This window comes from Syngnathoides biaculeatus, chromosome 5 (genome assembly GCF_019802595.1).
Source record: "Syngnathoides biaculeatus isolate LvHL_M chromosome 5, ASM1980259v1, whole genome shotgun sequence".
NCBI classification, from domain to species: Eukaryota; Metazoa; Chordata; class Actinopteri; order Syngnathiformes; family Syngnathidae; genus Syngnathoides; species Syngnathoides biaculeatus.
In genome coordinates, this window is record NC_084644.1 from 26,990,727 (window position 1) to 27,012,240 (window position 21,514).

Genomic DNA, 21,514 nt, shown 5'->3' on the forward strand with positions numbered 1-21,514 from the left:
AACACACACAAGTGAAATTCAACGTGTTGGGAGGGACATGGTGCTGACGATGAACAATAACAGTCCCATGAAATGGACCGTGGAGATTTGATGCTTTTCTGAGGAGTTGGTTTGGATGTAGAGAACATATAGCAGGTGGCCAGACTTTTTTTTTTTTTTAACACCATGTTGTACTTTTCAAGCAGCAAAGCTTCTTGCAATCCAGCGGCGCCAGGTGTGTGTGTGTGCGTGTGTGTAGGGGGGGGGGGGGGCTCTTGCAGGCGCGGATTGCATAAATAGTAACCGGGAAGTGTTACACATATATATCCATCCATCCATTTTCTTGGCCGCACGATGGTTGAAGGTGTGCTGGCGCCTATCCCAAATGTCAACGGGCAGGAACCAAGTTTACACACACGCAGACACGGGAGAACATGCAAACTCCACACACGGAAGTCCGGAATTGAACAGCTGCGGCTCATAACATATGTTGTTGCTTTACCGTACTAGCACGAGAGGCTATCACTTAGTGGCTAATAACCACTTATGATTAAATGCATGCAAATGTCCCACTGATGAATGAGCCTCAACTGTGACAGCCACAGCTTTATCCTCTCAGGTTGACCCCACGGGAGGTTAAAGAAGGAGAAATTTGGGTGTGTTCTCTCAGTTTTGGTGCAGAAATGAAGCCAGCATCTTGGCTTAGCTAGAATGAATGGTCTGTAATGCTAAGCACCTGCGACGTCAAGGATGTTTCTTCCACGTTTGGCTCTGAAAGCTGGCACATATCCAGATTTTGCTTGGTTTTCAAATATGTTCTTTATTTTCAATTTTTATTTTCAATTAATGTCCAAAAATATGTAATAATATTACTTCACATTGGAGGGTTTATTGTACATATGATTTTTGGGGAGAGTCTTCCTTTAAAACCAATTAAAAACCTGGAAATTTCCCAGCCTTTTCCCACGTCAGTGTTCCAACCTAAAAACAGGGGGTCATCCCACAGATATTTTCTGCTTTAAAAGGAGTTTTCAAGGCATAATGAAGGTGTGCATCCCGGGTCCAGCATCTTGGAACGCTTTTGGTAGTGAGCCTAAGCGTCAAACACTTTACGTTGCTTCTCATCCAAACTTCATACCAATTATTGTGTTCACAACACACAGTATCACAATCATCACTAAGTATTCACTTTTAATTTACAGTCCATTTGTTTAACAAGATTAAATGTGGAAAATTAAAATACAGACTTTTAGCACATTGAAAGGATGAAACTATTAACAAAAAGATTTGTATATGATATCTTGAATTTCCCATATTTCAGCTCCGTCCGGAAAGTGTCCACTGCAATAAATGGGGATTCATTGTTTTAATGTTTATATTGAGTATATTTGTCTTGCCATCAGTGATATTCGATATTTTGTAACCCAACAAGTGTAGCCTGAGTTGGAGCCCATCTGGATATCATCTGGAAGCTATCACATCTCCACAACTGCCATGGGAACATTCTATTTTTATAACAGAGGCATGTATCCTCTGGGATGGAGGGGCGGTTTGGGGGAGTGGGGGTTGAATAGGACTACTCAATAAATTTCCTCAATAGTTTGCAGATAAAAAAATGAATGGTGTGTGTCTCTTTCACCATATTAAACAAGTCATCTTGTGACAAGAAGGCAGAAGAATGCTGGGGAGTTTGAGTGGGGTGGGGGTTTGCCTCGAGTGATAGAAAATAGAAATAATGACAGAGGGCACCCCAACGGACAAAGACAAGTTTGTCACTGAGAGACTAGCATGTGGGACTTCATGGGAATCGACTTCAGTGCCATTACAGTATGTTGCTGGGGGGCATTGTGGGTATTTAAATGTATGTATGAGCTACCACAGAACCACACGCATGATTTTATGCATCTTGATAATGTGGATCCTTTAGAATCCATTTTTTCCCACAGGAAAAATGGAAATAGAGTTACACATCAGTCCATGTACAGTCCATGTTTGATGGCTTATTTTATTGTGTTAAATTTGTACGTCCAGTGGACGCACCCCTCATAAGGATCCGCTACGTCAATTGAAAAATGTTAATTCTGCGGCTTGGCGATGAAGTGCTGCCTCCATGGGTGAAAATCCAATGCATGCTTTTACTGTCACTGTTCATGTTTCTTCAATAGAGAGGTTGATGTTAAAGCCACCGAATAGAGGGCGAAGTAGAGGTGCAACAATTAACTGATTAGTCATCAAGTAATTCCATCCATCCATTTTCTGTACCACTTACCCTCACTGTGGTCGCAGGCGTGCTGGAGCCTATTCCAGTTGTTTTCAAGCAAGAGGTTGGGCGCACCCTGAACTGGTCACCATCAGATCACACGGCACATAGAAACAACTATACACTCACATTCACACTTAGGGCAATTTAGAGTCTTCAATCAGCCTACCATGCTTGTTTTTGGGATGTGGGAGGAAACCAGAGTCCTCAGAGAAAACCCCCGCATGTGCAAGGGAGAACATGTGAACTCCATACAGGCAGGACCGGGATTTGAACCCTGGTCCTCAGAACTGTGAGGTACAGTAGATGTGCTAACCAGTGTACGCAGCACGGTGTGCCTAGACAACTGATTAATTATCAAATTAATCAATCTATTTTGATCATCACTTGAACATGATAATGTAGTGGTACACTTGCCTGACTTCGGTGAGGGCAGCGTCTGTTCATTTCCCACTCAGTGATGGTGTGAATGGTTGTCTGCGTCTATAAATGTGCCGCGTGAATGACTGGCGACCACTTCAGGGTTCAATTCATCCATTGATGAATTGAAAAACTAAAAATGAAAAACTTATTGAAATGATTCTTTTTGGAATTTCTAAAAATGTGCATTTTGTTATCCAGCTCATAGTTGTCAACCTGGGTAGTTGTGAAGGGTATTTCTGTTTGGCAAACGTGCCTGCTGCTTGCATGCTTGTGTAGCACAAATCTGTACCACAAATGGACAAATATTAATATGCTGGCTTGTTGATGAAGTGCTGCTTGAATACGTTAAAATGCACTCCACACTTTTACAGTCTTTATTTTTGCAAGTAGTGGCCATTCGCCAAGTAGTACCGAGTCATCATGGTAACAAAAGTCAAGCAATTAGCCCAGCAAAATTGTATAGGTAAAGGAGTGAGAGAGTAAAACAGATATTGGCAATGAATGGAGATGAAGTGTCTTGGCAAGACTGGAAAAAATATTGCAGGTTCACTTCTTTTGAGACGTCATCCAAGTCCGCCATTGTTGCTGACGATGCTGCCATGTCGAATATACAAAACAAATATATGTACATGGAAGTAAAATGAAATTAGGAAAGCGTTTGTAATAATTGCAGTCACAATTCGCATAGTAATAAATGTCAATGAATGAATGATTGTGACTTTAAAGGACAGAAAAAGCAACTAACTGCCAAGCCAATGAGAGACTTGTGTAGTGTTGAGTTTTAGTACGTATTTATGCGATTAAAGTACATATTTAAGTTTAAATGTAATGTTTTGTGTCATAACTGCACTTTTAATGTGCATGAAGAAAAAAATGAAGGTTAGTGGATGCAGTTTAACTGACTTTAAAAGATTGAAAATGTAGCCAAGTGCTGTTAAAAGAGAGCAACTCCCTGATTGGTTAATACCATCGCAATGCTGGCTTCTCATTCGCTGGTGCGTTTCCCCAGGTACCAAGTATACATCATTCACAACAGATACCAAGCGATGAAAAATGTAAAACTTCTGTAGACCAATAGTACATGTATACATACAGTAACTGTGTGGGAAGTGTGCATGTGGCGCCATAATACTTTCCTGCCCTCCATTTTGAAGGAAATTACTCTGCTATCCCACCACATTAGGCCCCTTCCGTTTTGTGCCCTTGTAAAAATATTTTTCTCAGACAAAGGTTAAGTTTTGTAACGTTTCCATTTTTTTTTAATTATAAAGTCGCAAGAAAAAAATGGCACATACAGCACGTAAGTATGAAAATTGTTGTAGATGAAATCCAGGCAAAATTGTTTGAATAGCTTTTTTTAACCCACAGGGAACATCTGCAAACTATTTTAGCTAAATGCCTTAATTTCCTTTTCATTTTAACCTTAATTTAATTGTAACGTAATCTACCCTCCCAGATTAAGTGATATGTTTGTGTTCAAACAATGCCATTTCCTCTATGGCCCTCCTGTGGGTGTCCGTCATAGACACTGTTGAAGCCTCATTGCAAACATAATGAAAGTCTGTCTTGCCTTGCCACTGCATGTGCACGACTCAGAAAAAGTTAGGGTTATTCGGTTTTGGCGAGAAATGTTGCCTTGAAACTGCTGCAAAATACATTGGTGACTAAGTGTCCTGTCCTGTCTTATTGGGAGAAGTGCAGTGAACCCCTACATGCTGCCAGTTCTTCATTTTCAAGTTCACCTATTTTCTGATTTTTGGGTGGGTGAACCAGTTCTTCGTTATACGGTGAAAATCGATAGGCGATGTCAAACAAAAACATACCCCGAAAAGGCCATTCATTCCCAACACAAAAGAACTTTCATTGGAGGACGTTGTCGGATTCTCAAAATTCTTGATGATATTTACTGTAATTAGGTTGAAGTGGAAATTTCAACCAGAATCAGCATTTTGACAATGTTATTTTTGGGAACTCTTGTCATATTGATTGCTTAAAAACAGGAGGGGTACAAAGGTAGATTTGAAAAGAAATCCTTTATCTCTAACCTTGTGTGAGTAGTGTATAACCTTGTGTACACGTCATGTTATTAAGTGCCATACTTCAAGTGTCATCAGCTCCATTCATACTAGATAGTTTTTGTTGTTGTCAATATGCACTCATTAGTCTGTAACAAGACACTTTTTGGTATTGTAACTTTGCACCACAAGCCTTCCAGTCTTCAGGGCCTGGTGCTGTTAGTAGTAATGCACTCTTCCGATTGTCCCCATCCCTGATCCCAGGATGTCCGGCTGTCCGTTCCTCCAGATCTCTCGTATGATACGTTCCCGCTCCTCCAGCCGCTGCGCCCTCTCCAACTCCTCAGCCGACGTGAACACGTTTAGGGTCCCGTCCGAGTGGTTGCTCTCATTCCCCAAGGGGATCTCTGTGGTGACTGTGGTGGCGGTGGCGGCGAGCAGAAGGGTGGGGGCTTCCATGTCGTCCCTTTCGTCATCCTCTTCCTCATCGTCACTCTCTCCATCTTCGTCGTCTCGTGGTGATTTTTTCTCGGGCGTGGAGGAGGCGGCCCCAGTGGTGGTGGTGGTGGTGGTGGTGGTGGTGGTGGTGGTGCGGGTGCGTGGCTTGCAGGAGATGCGGATAACCAGCAAGCAAAGTGTCAGAACCAGGCCGAAGCACACACCCAGCACAAAGTACAGGCCGAAGCTCTCGGGGTTGGCTGGGGGAACATGGAAAATAGTCAAACATAAAAATTTTAATTGAAAGCTGTAGAATTCGATATTCAAGCCATTTGAAATTCTACATAGGTATGAATGTGAATGCTTATTTGTCTAATTGTGCCCTGTGATTGGCTTGTGACCAGTCCAAGATTAATCCCGCCTTTTGCCCAAAATCAATTGTTTTAGGCTCCAGCTCACCAGTGACCGTCAGGTAGAACTATCGAAAATAGATGGCTGGATGAGTAATTTCTGATGAGAATGAAACATACCCTTGATGTGCGCATAAGCTGCTATGCTGTTGCTCAGGAGATCCATTTCCTTCTTTTTGACATCCATGGTGGCTTCTTCAAAGCTGGAAAAGATAAATCACAGGGGCATGCACATAATGAGCCTGACTATTAATTGCACAGCAAGACGACAGACGACAGAAAACATTCCATATCATACCCACAGAACACAGTGGAGCTTCGTATGCCTGCGGGTGGGCAGGATGATGCATGCAAGGGTCAAACAAAAGCTCCTCTGTGTGCTCTTTTTGGCATAGTTATGCATCTGGCACATGGCGCGGCGCCTTACCCTCTTAAGCATGACACACCCCTCAAGCACTGATTAAGGGTCAGTTTTACAAGTGGTCACAGAGGATTTCCTCCTTTCTGATGGAATCAGCAGGTGGTCGCAACAGACAACGTTTTGAGGTTACGGAACTAATTTTCAGCCTACTGACTGTTTTTCATTTGATTATTTTACCCTTATGGCCGAGAAGTATTTTTCCTTCATATCCGACCCGTATATTTGAATACTTCAGTGTTAGTGTTAGAAGAGTTAGAAGTGTAACAAGGGAGGGTCTAGTACATTTCCACCAGTGACACAACCGGGCAATATGTCAGGTGTTAAACTTCATACCGATGGTCGGGCGTTGCAGAATATCCTATACACAAGAGCTGTCCTGCCTTCTTACACCTCAAGCCTTTTTTGTGCTGCCTATGAAAGCGCACATTTTATGGTTTTTTTTCTAGGCCGCTGTTTTGTCTGAACAGCACCGACTGTGGAATCCGACCTTCAAATTTGATGGCTTCAGAAGTAATATAAGCAGTGTAACAGAGAACACTTTGGTGTGATATAAAGTATAAAAAGGTTGTCAGACAGTGATAATTACTTTTAAAACAAGTTCACACCATACTTCTGGTATTGCTCAACATTCTTACAAAGAGCACTGTCCCCAGTCAATGACCACAGTTGTCATTTTCACACTTCGTATGAAATTGGAACATTCGGCCTTTTTCCAGGTTTGTGTTATGTGAAGATATACGGAAAAATGAAGTCGACACTCAAATTTGCACGCTTTGGACAGTTACAAGGGTGTTACAGAGGGCGGTCTGCGCGGCGTTACATAAAATAGTTGTTGAACAGCGACAATTGGTTTCAACACAACAGTGTAGAAGAATTAGTTGATTTAAACTAACACTCCAGTTAAGGCATTGTAGAATTCTTTTACACAGGCGCTGTCCTGCTCTGTTATGCCTCAAGCTACTTTCACACTGCCTATTCAAGATGGAAATGTTCTGCTGTTTTCATGAGTAGTTGGTCTGGGACTAACATTATTTACATTGTCTGGTCATTTCTGGCTTTTGTAGTGTTTAATTTTCAGACTGGAATAGGGGGTTGTAAGACAACAAAAGTGTGACTTTATCGTGCGATTTTTTCACGTCGCTGCTCAGACATGAGGGTTTCGTATTTTGTACTTGGAGCTTCCCTAAATCCCAGTTTCCTCCACCTTAAAGCTGCTTCCAGAAGTTCTGCTTGCTCAGCCTTATGACATCATGATGGAACTCAGATGAAAATATAAAACTAATGTTAATCAAAGGAAAGTGCCCACAATACTCCCAACTCATGTTAGCACTATCTTGTGGCCAGCGGTGGAACGAAGACAAATAATGACACACCGGTGTCCTGTTCGAACTTAAGTCCAACCATGTCAGTAGGCCTTACATATGGAACATGGATGGCTTTAAATTACAAAAAAAAACGCATATTTATATCTGTGTTGGCCTCCAAACTTCACCTGCTCATGACCTCAGCGATGGTTCAATGCAAAATGTCATGTGAGCATTATTTGACAAATTTTTCCAAGCATCAAAAATCCACACATGTACACCAGAAGCCATGTGGTTAGTGAGGTACCGAGGTGTACACAACACAGATCAAGTACTTACCATTAAATCAAATAATAAAGCCGCTCTTCAGTTGTAGCTCATCGTATTAGGGGAGGACTCGGTAATGAGAAAAGAATTGCGAATCCTTCTTTTGTGTCTCACCGCTGGAGCGAGCTTGTGATCTTTGGTCTTCAGGCTAAACAGTTCATTTCGCCACCCTGAGACAAGAGCAAACACACACACATCCACACACACACGTCAAGCCGCATTAGATCCAGAATCACTGACGCGTCTGCAGTGCAAACAACGGTAGGCAGAATGAAGTGTTCACGGTCCAACACAAGACCAGAATGAGGTCTTTTGTTTCAGAGTGACTCCAAAAAAGTTGTCTGTTTATGCCTTGTTCTTTCAAACTTGAGATAGTCTCATCTCTGCTTGACTATTTGAATCAATTGGAAGGCATTTTTAGGTTAAAAGTCAGAGGCCACAGTCTGAAGTCAGTCTGAAGAAAAAACACCAACTGTGGAAAAAAAAAGGAACTTTGTGATATACTTCGCTGTGTCTGCGGAGGGTGTTTTGAATCTGTCCAGGGGATAATCAAAAACTCATGACTATCACCACGTTCTGAAGTGAAATGTGCTACCCAGTTTCAGGAAGCATGAAACATGGCGGTTTTATTCTGGCGCTGCTTTTCCATATCATGAAATAGGCTCCTAGTGTCAGGAGAGTTGGCCACAGGTTGTCCAACAAGGATCAATGCCTGAAACTCACAGCTAATAATACCCAAGAATGGGTTAGAACAAAACATCAGTGTATTGTGACAAGTCCTCACCTAAACCTCCCAAATGAAGCAATGCCTAATTTTCACTAGCTAATTTTCCCTTGAAAATCATTTGGTCAAAGTTTTTCAGTGATCATTGTGAATAATTTCTTTCTTATGGAAATGTACTGAGTACTTTCCAGATTTGCATGTTTCTCAGAAGTTTCATATGTTACCTTTAGGTAAGGTTTTTAAGAAGAAAGACCTAAATTCCTAACCTTAATGACCTTTTTACAACGGTTCTAAAGTTATTAAGGATCTAGGTTTTAGGGATCACAGAAACGCTGGTAAGAGCGATAGAGGACATCTGGTCTGAAGAACAGTTCATGACTAAGGTCCATTATAGTTCCAATAATAGGTTAGTCATTCCCTTCAAATATAACTTTAAAACACATTGATGGAGGTTAGAGCAAGGGTGTGAAAGAGAAATCATTCCTCAAGAGTGAAGCAAGTCTAATTTCATTCCTTGCCACTAGACTTTTAACAACTCAACACATTTGGCCCAGAGGAACTCCAAACAGTCCAATGACAGGCTGTTAAACTTGCCCGTGGCAGAAACCCTAAAACTGTTAAAGCAATGACCTTGATAACGACCAACAGGAGTGTGATACCATAACTGTTTATCTACGGACAGACCTAGAAAAATACATCACCCCAAAACGGTTCCCCAATATAAGTTCTTGACATCATACATTTAAAAAATGAGGGGGCCTTGTTTGCAAATTGATGGGTGGGTTGTGAAAAATGTCCTTAAATCTGTGAAAAACTGTGACCTTTTACAACTGGTGAAGTGGGGGAGGGGGGGGGATTTGGGGGCGAGCAACTGTTAGTGGAGTTATTAGAGCTTGGAAGATTTTTCAGGGGAACATTTTTTATCTTCTGACTCCCAGTGGAGTCAATGAACAAAATAGAGCCCCTGACTTGACAGAATGGTCACGATTTCCATCTTGTTTCCACCCCATGCAGCAGCACATTTCAGTTCATTTTGGTTCCTGAAGGATATAATCTGGTCATCACAAGGTTAAAATGTTTGATTAATGAGATAAACACAAGAAAAAAAGCAGACTCTAAATCAAGGAAAGGTTTTTGCAGCCAGTGCTCCAAGCTGTGTGTGTGTCGCAGTCATATAGACATCTACAGGAAAAGTACAAACGAATTTTGAAGTGTCTTCGCATCTCAATAAAGATTAGTTGGATGGATTGACAAATGAGTTGTGGTCCCTTATTTTTTTTTTCAGACCTGAAGATGTATTTTAATCCCCCTATCAGTAATTTTTAAATGTCCTTAGCTGCCTCGAAATGTGCTGTATAAATTACTATTATTATTATAGTGAATGTGAAATGAAAACAATGAAGTGAAAAGCACTAGGTACGGCAGTAAGCAAGCATGTCATCTTGTACTAGCCACATAAGTATTCTTTTGGTAGTTTAGTGCCTATTGTTCGTAACGTTGAAATATTAACACGGGCAAAACCGAAATCTTGGATTTACTGCCCTAGTAGGAGTGAAACAAATTCTGATCCTGTGTTCCGCCAATTACCTGCTGAGCTTCCTTGCTTTTTGGTGAAAGTTTCTTTTCCATTCCGCCTTAAAGACCGAACTAAGTTAACTAAGAAGAGACAAAGAGCGCATCCTTGTACTGAAATGACTGATTTTGTCCCACGGGTAATATAATAGACGGCTACAGTAGATTTCAAGGCCAAAGTTAACAGTTGCACACCTTCACTGGAATGCTGACATCTTCAGCTCCGTCAAGACTCCATGGCAGTTTAAGACCACAGGGGCTCTCCCTGAAGCCCATCTCATTACCAATTACACCACTGTGTTGTTTTGCTGTGTTTTGGTTTTTACTGCTAAGGTAAATTATTAACAGATCCGATCCTCCCTAATCTCTACTTTCAGTCAAGTGTGCGGGCCAAGTTTGCTTTGCTCTTACAAACCCTGGCTGTTTTACAACAATGGTGTCGTTATAAGAGCAGTAAAGCCTTTAACATTCACTCTATAGCCTGCATTGTTGTGCTTTCCTGCGTGAGGCAAAACTGCTGTTTAAAAAAAAAAAAACAGGCAATGGTACTGTGGGAAAACATAGCACAGTGGCCTCTTTCATGCAGAGATCCCGCAAAAATTGCTGTCACAGCCTTTTATACAGAACCCAGCAAAGGTGGGTGATCCTTACATATAGACTCTGACATATATGCTATATATGATCATAAAATTGATAGGCTAAATACAGGTCCCTCCAGTTAGGGATTATAATCTCAGATCTAGTTTTTCTGGATGGAGTTTGAAGGCATTCCCCATTCTCCAGTGCTTCAAAGGTGGAACTGAAGCAGAAATGCAAGGAATTTTGAAGTTGAAAAATGCATCCTGGCTGAAAATTTTAAAATCCCAGTGGTGGCAGAAAAATGTCCAGAAAACAGACAAATGACTGATCACTCCAAAAAGAGATTATAATGTTTCATATTAGGCACCACAGTGTTCCATTGCAGTGATTTGGGAATGCTGAACTGCAGCAAAGTGGAAAAATGCATGTTAATGGACCACTTCAATATCGTGGTAGTGGGAGATGTCAAGAAAAAAGACAAATGACCAGCAATTGAAGGATGATCTTGTATAACCATTATTGCATTACTAATCATCAGCACGGTGGGTGTGGTTTGCTGATCTGCCTCACAGCGAAGCGGTTTTGGGTTTGAAACTCCTGCTCCTGCTATCCTGTGTGGAGTTCAAATGTTCTTTTCCTGCTGGCTGGGTTTTCGCTGGGTATTGGCTTCGTCCGACATTCAAAAAGCATGCATGTTAAATTCACTGACTAAATTAGAAACTAAATTGTCCATTGGTTTGTTTGGTGATACAGTAACTGCTGTGATTGGCTGGCGAGCAATCGCGGTTTAACCCCACCTCTTGCTCTAAAGTCAACTGGGATGGGCTTCACTATACTAAGGACGAGTTGTCTGTATAAAAAGGATAGATGGAGGGAGTCGGCCACCCATCCCGTGTGAGTGCCGTTTGTATAGAAGAACGGTATAGGTTGGAAAAGTGACTTTTATAGGCAGATTTAAAAGGGCCTAATATTTCTGCTTTAATGTCAGCCTTTCCCAGACATTTAGTGTTTTCATTTGCAGACCGGAACAGAGGATATAAAACAGTCGTAATGAGATTTTCCAATTATTCTTGGTGTATGGTCGTGGCTCCCACGCCATTAATATCTGCTGCTATTTTTGGTCCTCACTGGCTTATCCTTTTGTTTTTTTCGGGCTTCATATCCTGAGGTTAAACACTCACACACCCCTTTCCTGTTCTTACTAAAGGTCATTTCATCCAATGTTGACAGCCTAAATAAAATCTGTAGCTTTACATTTGATCGGAGTTGAACTTCTCAAAAGACTGCTTGACTTTAGCACAGTATGTTGTGTTCACTCCTGTGGGAAATGGGAAATGCTATTTCTGTCCGGGGATTGTTTTCTCTGAAGGATCACTCATATGATCAGTGCTTATTTTTGTTATCATCCTAAAACGACAATGGCCCTATCATCCAGGACTTCCTTCAGCATCATGTTCAGTCTCCTAAGCTTGGAATGTCTGCTAAGACGAATGATTTCCTAACTGCGGTAGGTCACTGAAAAGGTCCTTACCCTTTTCAAACCAAGCTCAGAACTGTGAGACAGATATGCCTAAATGTAAGATAAATATAGCTTTACAATCTCAGGTTGCAGTGAACAGTCATTTGTCTTTTAGCCATACATTTTCTCTTACTATTGTGATTTTAAAATATAAATGCAGTCACAGCCACTTTGCTGTGGTTCCCGCTTCAATGTCGTCTGCATGAATTTACAAGATTCCAACCAGGAAACCTCACTAACCACGAGGCTGCCCAACATGACCGGTCCTAAATCTAAAAGTGCCAATGTTGCAGGTCTTAAGACAGGATTTGAAATCCCTGTGAAAATACTCATGAAGTTCTCGCAAGGTGAAGGCAACGTCTCATGGAAGCCACAACAAACAAACATAAGCACATCTGAGAATCTTTGCTGGAGAAGTCAGCCTCCACCAGGCCAAGGCTGTATGACAGTTGGACCTGGGACAGGCATGTGGTCGACCCCGCCTCCAAACCAGACCTAGGTCATGGAGAACTTTCAAACAATTCTCTGCTTTGATTTAGTGACTGTGAGTTGACCGCTGGCTACATATTTTACAACAACAGCGGAATATGAGCATGACAACCCATGAAAACAAGAAAGGTTTGTGGTGTTCACATAAATCAGTTATCAAACACACCACGACCACTAAACTCAAACACAATTGAAGTTGTTGAATTCGTAAGCCAATTGAAATTTTCAGGAAACGTATATGCAGTACAAATGTTTGAAACAGCTAGCATCAAAAACAGTGAAGGCTGTGTTTTGATTTCTCAGAAATCAGAAATCAAAATCAGTATCAGCTTTAACGGCCAAGTATTTAACAACAAGGAATTTGTCTCTGGCAGTCAGTGCTGCCCTGGTTCGACATTCAGAACAAAGAAGAAACAAACTAACAAGAGCAAAGAAAAAGAGACATTCAGTTAATAGGAACTATTCCTTGTAAGAGTCACAGATGTGCAAGATGCAGAGTCTTCTTCATTTAGAGCAGTCAAGAGTGCGTCAACCCACTACATGATGTTATGTTTATACCGACTGCCCTTACCCGTTCACAGTTCCCGTTTTATTGACACATTACATAATGAACAGAATTCTTTATCAATTTTGCATGCAACACAAGGAATGCATTAGGGTTTTATTGTTTTTTTTTTTTTTTAATATTAACAAGGTTTAGCACAAAAACAATGCTGTGACACTTCTGACTGTAAAAATGTTCCCATTAAGTTTTTTTGGTGCGACAGTTGGCATTGATGTGGATGTTTTCACTTTGGATTGATTGCAGCATGTCCAGGTGTGAAGTAAAACATAGCCAACGTGTACTTGCCCATGTTTATATTTAACCTTTGCTCCAATACTCTTTAAAACAAGTACAGTATTCGTGATACGTTTCTATTCATAGATAAAGCTCTGTTTGTTTGCAGCTGCAAAGTCCAAAACTTGGTGACAAAACAAAACACTTGTACGAAACCCCCAATGAGTGGGTGTGAATTTAAAGCCTATGTTGTTTGCTCAGCGCTCAGACTTTGACATGATCCACTTCAATCTGAAACGTTTGATCTTCAATCCAAAGAAAACAAAAACGTGTTCTAGTCACGCATTATTTGACACTCAACGAACAACAACGTTGAATGAAGAAATGTGCATGTGAGCCAGCCTTGCATTTGAAGATGAGAAACTTTTCAATAAAACAGACTTGAAAATGAATCAATGCCCTGCGTGTCCTCATGTCGTCAGCGGTGGGGGAAGTAACTACAGAGCAGAGCTTGTCCCGCGGAGAGCGTGTTCTGTGAGCCGTTGCAGGTAATGGGAGAGTAGTGGAGATATGTGATGGCGCTGTGGGCTAGGACAAGTGCTTAATAGCAGCCAGATGTGCTCCTGAAGCGAAGCAGAACCGCGATGCTTTTGTATGTAAATTACATTGGTCTGTATGTACAAAAATGGCCACCAACTTAATTGCTGATGCAACCTGATGGGGAAGTTGATCGACTAACTGGGCGCACACAGGACTGCATCTCCTAAACGGGCACAATCGTCGCATAGTTCATTCAGTGTATTCTAGGATTTGTAGATGCAAATAGATCACTTTAGCTCCCCAATGTGATTCATCAACCCGGAAACAAATTGCAGTGGTTGGATTATCTGTCCAAAAGGCAGAGGTAAACTTTTTTTTTTTTTTTTTGATAAATATGTGCACGGAAGAAATTTTTTTTTCCTTAAGAATTTTTTTTTAAGCAAGATTTTTACATTGTGCTTCGAAAGAGCTGGAGACACCATGTTTTTGGCTGTCAAACGTATGTAAAAGAACATAAAAATCAAAGAGAGAAATTCCTTTTAACGCTTTAAACTTTACATGTTTTTTATAATTGATTTTAAGGTCTTGTTTTGGCCTTGGCTTGTCTTTGTCTCGGTCACGCCTCTCAAAAGTCTTGGTCTTGTATTGATCTTGATGAGTTCTAGTCTTGGAAAAGTCTTGATCTAGGATTTTCTGGTCTTAAGCACAGCACCAGTAAAAAACATCAAGTGCAAAACCTTTATTTAAATATGGAGGTCTCTGCCGCTTTTCCATCTGTTGCCAACAATGGGCGCAATCTGATAGAGTAAGTGAACACACAATTTATTGCAGGCTAGGATCTTTGGGATCTTGGTAAATCAGGCCTTTAGAGTAGCATCCTCATCCTAGTGTTATCAAGCAAGAAGACAAATTACTGTGCACGCATATTTGGTGACAGGACTGCTCCGTAAGGTTCTGCATGTGGTGAGAATTCCTGATTAACATTCTTCTCCTGTTCTTGAAACCAGCGCTGGTTTTAGATAATCAAACCATGAGCTCACCCGTTACATCGATCTTGGACGCTATTCAGCAGCGCAACACGCTGTCTCAATTATACAGCCGCCACCGCCCATTAGCCTGTGACACACAACACGTGTTTGCCTTTTTCCCTGATTTGGTCCCAAGGCATTGCCGCATGCCGTCTCCTCAAGGTTTAGCCCACAAGGTTCTAAGGATGACACGTTAAGTAACAAATGATGCCTTGTCAACAGATACAAATGAGTAATTCATTTTAAACTGCTGTAAAATCACAATTTTCTGCATTTTGTCCGTGTACTGTTTTTCTGTAGGAAGCCGCCCCACCAATATTTGCCTTTCGGATAGTTTTCGGACCCTGACACGTTTTTTCCCCCCCCCAAGGTTATTTCGCCATGTCATAAGGGGGAGCTTTAACACCTAGCACTTTAGTTAATGGAATATCCAGTTTCATTGGCTCCTCTGCACAGGTGGACGTTTGCTGGATCTTTATAACATTGATTCAGCATTTTTTTTTTCGGAATCTCTGCGGGAAAGAGACTAACTGTCACATAAATCCTTTCTAGACGGCCTTCCAAAGCTGTTTCCCCCCCAAAGTGCTGTTTAGTGTGAAAGGCACTGACATAGGGTGAGATGTTTACCTGGTAATTTTCCACCTTCAGAGATACTATCAAATTGGTAACATATTCATGTGAGGTTATGCTGAAATGGTGCCAAATGTGAAAAAGTGGAAAGTAGCTGAAACTGGCTATTCTCATCCTGCTAATTGAAAGCAATTGTTCAAAAAGAATTTTACATTCCCAAACTTGTCACTGAACATCTGACTGCTGTGTGAAAGTGCACACAGATGTGCAAATATCCCATCTTTAATAGGTTATGTTTAAAACGCAGAGGCAGATTTTTGTCAGGACATCGCCAAACTCAATTCAACACCGGCGTCTCTGTAAACTGAGAAAAGTACAAATTTGTTGGGGTCCATATTCTCACAGCAGGGACACATTAAAACGCTCGTCAAAGCAGCAATCAAGACTGTCAAGCAATGTAATTTAAGAGGGGAAAATGCTGAGGGCACAAAATGATGTTGGCGTATCCACGAATGGGATGCAAGATGACTTAGACAAACATTCCCACTATTACTGTCTTTCAGTCTTTTGGATGTGTTCTGTTTTTTTATGAGCCCGAAATTGGAACTAAGTCTCTGAGGATCCACCATGAGACTTGAAGCACGATTTCATCGCTCAGTAATTAAAACCCATCAGTATCACGTCACTTTTGATTGCAACTCATACCTCACTACGTTCATTCCTGCCTCGTCTTTGAGAAACTTTCCAGCATCCTGATTGGCACAATGGAAGTCTAACCAAACATCCCCAATCAGATCACGACCTTTCAGCTAAAAAGAGAGCAGCGCTAAGAGGCCTCCTCGAGACAGAGACAAGACTGATGAATGGGTCGGAGGGATTTTGGATTTCATTATGGTGGTCAGTAAAGTCTGAATAGCTCGGGGAGGTTGTGCAGGACTCAACTGTTGCTGAGGGGCCTCTGAGGGTGTCAACTAAACACCCATTAACACCCATCCTATGTTATCAACGTTATCTGATTGACTGGAGGAGCTAGAGTGTACTCAATTAACCGGGACCCCTGAGAACAGCACAACCCCCGACTTGCTTTGCTTACTCCATTCACAAATGCTAACTATTGTTATCCTAACATCTATAGTATGCATAGTGGCAATTCAATGCAAATACTTAGTTTTGCTCATTTCCAACGGCATACATGAAGTCGATTATCGATACAGATGTACAATTACTGTTGACTAGTGTCGCTTCATCTGTGCCAATTCACATCTCCATGGGTAGCACAGCAATTCATCGCCTTTTAAGTGACAAATCAGTCCCAAGTCTTTGCCCTCGAGTCGAGTGAAGTTACAAGTCGAGACGGGCAAGCCCTGAGTCAAATTGCAAGTCAGAAATTTCAAGTTTCAAAGTCAGGACTTGCAAATTTCACAGTTTTGGACTTGCCCGTCTCAACTTGGGACTTGACTCGAGACCTCCCTGACTCGACTTGGGACCGGATTCCTGACTTGAGGGTAAAGACATGAGACTTACTTGCGACTTACAACGTGTACTACATATAGATAGTATAGCACCAGCCAACTGCTCATAGTTTATATTGCTAGTTTGCTTCCATATATAAAGAGCATTGTTTATACATGTATAACTCTCGCTATGTGTGTCTCTATCTGATCTTCGTGATGGGAAATCAGTCTGATGTCAGCAAAAAATGAGTATCACATCCAATCGAACGGAATCTAAAATCTCGGCTTTTACCACTGTTATGCAAACAATCCATTCCCTATTCTTCTCCAACTCCTTTTTCCAGCAGTGCCCGAACAGTATGCAGATACTACATGATCTCAAAAAGAGGTTGCGAAGGTCCCAACTTAGTAGAAATGAGTAATAGTGAATGTGGTTTGCTTAAACTGATTTATTGATCCTCCAGTTCATGTTAACTGTAAAACTAAATTCACATCAGAATTGCAACTATTGAATGTTCAAATATATCACAGCCTTGGTCTCTTTTTTCATTTTTGTTCACAAAATATGGCTAACTCAAAGTTAACGCACAATGAATAAAAAGAAAAATTGAAGACTTGCAGCACTTATGTCTCTCAAAATAATGAATATTGGTACATAAATAACCTTTTTCACACGGCAATATAACAATACTCTCTGGCATATGTTCTTCAAACTCTGTGAAAACATGTTATAATAACAGTATTCCATTGTGACTTCTACTTTCTTGGCTACTGCAAGTGTGCATCTCATTGTGTGTGTCACAATGTCCCTCACACGCCAAGACGTGCACAGTAGAAACAGCGATTGTCAGAGGCGTTGACTCGAGTCACGTGCCTTGGACTCGGGTCAGACTACCCGAGTCATGAATGAGATGACTTTAGACTCAAATTGACAATACGTTAATATACATGCAATTTAACTTGGACGTGGACTTGAAAAGACTAACAACTTTGACCAAAGCACTGAGAAAGCAACATTTTATTTATGGCTGTACAAATAAAATATACAACATAAAGCAACAATATATCTGACGTCTCACTGCTAAATGCATGTATGTTTTTATCGTTGATAGCATTAGCAGCTAGCTTTGTGAGCGATCACCGAAATAGTTACACAGTGGCACGGTTATGGCTGTTAGTGTTTCCTATAAATTACAGTCTAGTGTAGTCCGCGTAGTGTTCTCACACATTAGTCTTGTACTGTATTTCTTTTCTCGTCCATTTTATTTACCAACCCATCAGCATACAACTCTCATCCATTCCAGATGAAACGACATTCTTGTATACTGCCCTCTACTGTTCCGACTGAGGAAGTTGGATACAATTATAAATTTTTAACAAGATCACAAACGTACCTTACATAAATTATGCCATATGTTTTTGATACACACAAGAATTGACAAGTTTAAATTTAAATCTATATTTGTGCTTGAAATTACCCAACTAGAAATGTTTGTAGACAATAAATTTTTCTGTTGTGTATTCATGATTGCACTTTAACAACAGAAAAATATATTTTATCCGGATATTTGACTATTTCAGTAGAATCCTCGATTACCGATTGCAGCACTGCTGGATGCACATTTTTATACGCAGAATGTCTGTTTAATGTCGCTCCCCCCCCCCCCCAAAAAAGTGATAGCATAGAATTTACATAGAATAACTGAAAATCTATTTATAGTTTTGAAGGGGCGTTGTAGTAGTACTAGTACTAGTACTGACACATGATTATTCGTGGATTTTATTTTTTGTAACACTGCTATGCTGCCATGAAGCTGAAATTTCCCCACTGTGTGAGTAATAAAGGCTTTAAAATGGCATTGATGTACCTCTTAACACAAATGTCCCAATAACGGATAGACACCCCAGTGAACCTCGAGCGATGCGTTTGTTTGTGTTACGAAGTGACAAGCCATCATTCACTCCGGCGAGTTGCGCCAGAACCGCGCAGCTGCACAGGAAAAGTCGTACCCGGGCGCAAAACATAAGTGCTGCATCAGCTCTCTTCTCCACGCCGCGCACGGTCACAAAATAAACCCTCGGGGTGACCAGACAGCGGTCCTGCACGCTCAGCAAAAAGTAAAAAGTGAAACAGAGGCAGAGGTGAGCCGGGATTGTACGTACTGAATATAAAAGCACGTTTTGTTGGTTATCTCAGCAAACTGTCAACAAAAGGACATTTAAGTAAGGAACGCAATTGAGGAAATCTACACAAGGGCACAACCACATTTGCAAACTTACACTCATACCAAGTAGACTATTATTAATCATTACGTGAATGTCGACGAAAGGTGGAACAGTACTCACCAGTGTGTAGTGATAGCTCATGTCCCGGTCAAAGGCTCTAGAGAGCTTCAGGGACACACACGCACATCATTCCCTCCAAGAACGTTGGGGAAAACATCACAAACAAGCAGCCCTGACTGTTTCCCAGCTCGCTTTGCCGCTGCGGTTAAATTCCTTAAGTGTGGATGTGTGTGTGGAGTCTGGGAAGAGGTGGTAACTTCCTCTCCAACTTGGAGGCTGACTAACAACAGTTCTCTCTCCTTCGCTCTACAGACTCCAGTGCATTCAGAGCAGGAAAAGCTGTCATACTGTTCCCCCCCCCCCCCCACCCACACACACACACACCACACACACACACACTACTCAAGCCTGAAAAAAAAAAAGGGGGAACAGCCTAATATGGTCAAGCAACTCAGGGAGGGGGGGAGCCGGGTGAACATAGTTCGATGTCGGTATCAAATACAGGATGTTTGGTGTGTTTATGCAGCAAATAAGCACAAGGCATGCAACGATTACCACACAAAAAAACGGTAGATCAGAGATGTTGACAAGTAGATGGTCCAATGATTGAACATTGACTGAAAAGCCAACGAGGATATTGGGGAAAATGAAGCAAAAAAGCAAGCCGCAGGGAAATAGAGAATGGATGCTGACTGATCCTTTTAGAATCCAGGTGTGAGGGGAAAATGCCGTGAAAAAAGCGAAAGCCCCAAGTCTTCAGAGTTGTGGTGTTCCTGGTCTTGCTTGAGGTCATGTTTAGATTGATGTACTCAGCAGGCATGGTAGTATTTTTTTACTCGAAAAACATTAGTGCGCCACTTGAGCTATTTTTCCCTCCCCATCATGGTATACGCAATTGGGTGGGAGATGATGGGGCCACTGAGTCTAATTATGTTCAACCTTTCAGCCACGGACCACAGACGCCAATACGTTTCCTCCCGGCCAGTCAGGTTCTGATGGGGTCTCTGACATTTGTTCCATTCTGTCAAGGATTTCTGCAGAAGAAACATGGATGCCTGAGAGCTTTGGAACACATTGGCTACCACGGCAGTATCAAATGAAACTCCGCTGCCTTGCCTGGCCCCAGGGTCGGCATCAGTGTGAGTGTGCACATTGATACTGTTGCTCAGTAATGTTTGATATTTGTTTTCTGTCAACAACTAATTTACCAATCCAACGCTTTTAGCGAATCATGCAAAAGAGCCTGTTATTCACACAGTGCACTCGTGTGTGCCTCATTGTCGGGGAGGGGGGTGGTCAGAGTCTCCTTCTCAGTCTTTTATACGGACAAAATGAAGCATTGTGAACAGTTTTGCCGGAGCAGGTATTGCAAATGAATCAAACATGTCTTAGCTTTCGAAGAGTTGTAAGCAGTGAGTGTGAGATACTCGGTAACAAATATAATTCCTGTCATAATATGGACTGCTTTCATGTTGTTTTACTCCCTATTATTTTTTTATGTTTTGGTTTTGTTGTGTGCACCCTTCTTTACTGTGACTAATGAACAAAGTTTCTCTTCTGCACTATGAATACCGTGACAAATGTTTGGCAATTGAATTATCTCGCCAGGCATTCACTACAATCACAGGCTGTCACATGTGCTTATGCCCCTCCCACCCCCCAGTTTGTCTCATGACCATCCCGTTGTGTTCATAGTGGCTTCAAGCAAAAATGATATTTATGACCTAGAAGTGTTTTTCATACTCCACACTGTATGTAGTGCATGCGCTATACCAATCGCGGTTCAACAATCGCCTCTTTCACACAAGGCCCAGCAAAATTGCTGAATCAGAGCAGAAACATCAAATCTTAAATTTATACGCGTTTACACAGGGCCCAGTGAGGTGAAATACTGCTGCAACTGTTTGCACTTTCAGAGGCATGAAATCCTGCAATCAGACAACATTTGAAACAACAAAGTTGACATAGTTGTCGGCTTGTCGGTGACATTTGCAAAAAGGGTGGAAGAAGGACATGTCGGCTGTTAACTTTTACCCGTCCCAACATTGCAGAATTCTCCTCATCCTGCTTCTGTTATGGCTTGGATACCACCCCTAAGGAATACTGCGATCTTAACTTTTCCCCCTATTCCATAGCAGTGCCCTTAATATAGAACAAAGACTTTGAGAAAAAATGGAACATTGTCTGCTTTTACTGGCAATGCGAACAGGGATAATCGGTGCCACCTGGACAATATGCTATCAAGAAGATCTTCTTTAATAGGAAGAATCTTTTCAGTGACTTCAATGTGAGCGACCAAACAGTGGTCAATCAGAGCATTAGGGGCGGCGCCCTATCGGTCAGCTGATGCAGTTCCATGAAGAACAGAGAAAAAGTTAATTCAAATCAAAAGTGATAT

General features: G+C 41.5%; 1 protein-coding gene across 2 annotated transcripts; it reads right to left on the reverse strand.

The window, feature by feature from the left end:
* Positions 1-2,842: 2,842 nt before the first annotated feature.
* Positions 2,843-19,462, reverse strand: eva1ba (eva-1 homolog Ba (C. elegans)). Of its 2 annotated transcripts, XM_061820214.1 has the most exons (4): positions 19,177-19,462; positions 7,590-7,747; positions 5,646-5,728; positions 2,844-5,375 (listed from the first exon to the last, which is right to left on the reverse strand). In XM_061820214.1, the coding sequence occupies exons 3-4, from the start codon at positions 5,710-5,712 to the stop codon at positions 4,897-4,899; spliced, it is 546 nt and encodes a 181-aa protein (XP_061676198.1). In that variant the 5' UTR covers positions 5,713-5,728; positions 7,590-7,747; positions 19,177-19,462; the 3' UTR covers positions 2,844-4,896. The 2 variants fall into 2 exon arrangements, with proteins under 2 accessions (XP_061676199.1, XP_061676198.1); XM_061820215.1 differs by lacking the exon at positions 7,590-7,747 and having other exon boundaries at positions 2,843-5,375.
* Between the last annotated feature and the right edge of the window lie 2,052 nt (positions 19,463-21,514).

Coding starts and splice junctions, on each gene's coding strand:
- eva1ba (XM_061820215.1), bottom strand. CDS start 5,712: ATGGATGTCAAAAAGAAGGAAATGGATCTCCTGAGCAACAGCATAGCA. Junction 5,376..5,645: donor AGCTTATGCGCACATCAAGG/GTATGTTTCATT, acceptor ATGTTCCCCCAG/CCAACCCCGAGAGCTTCGGC.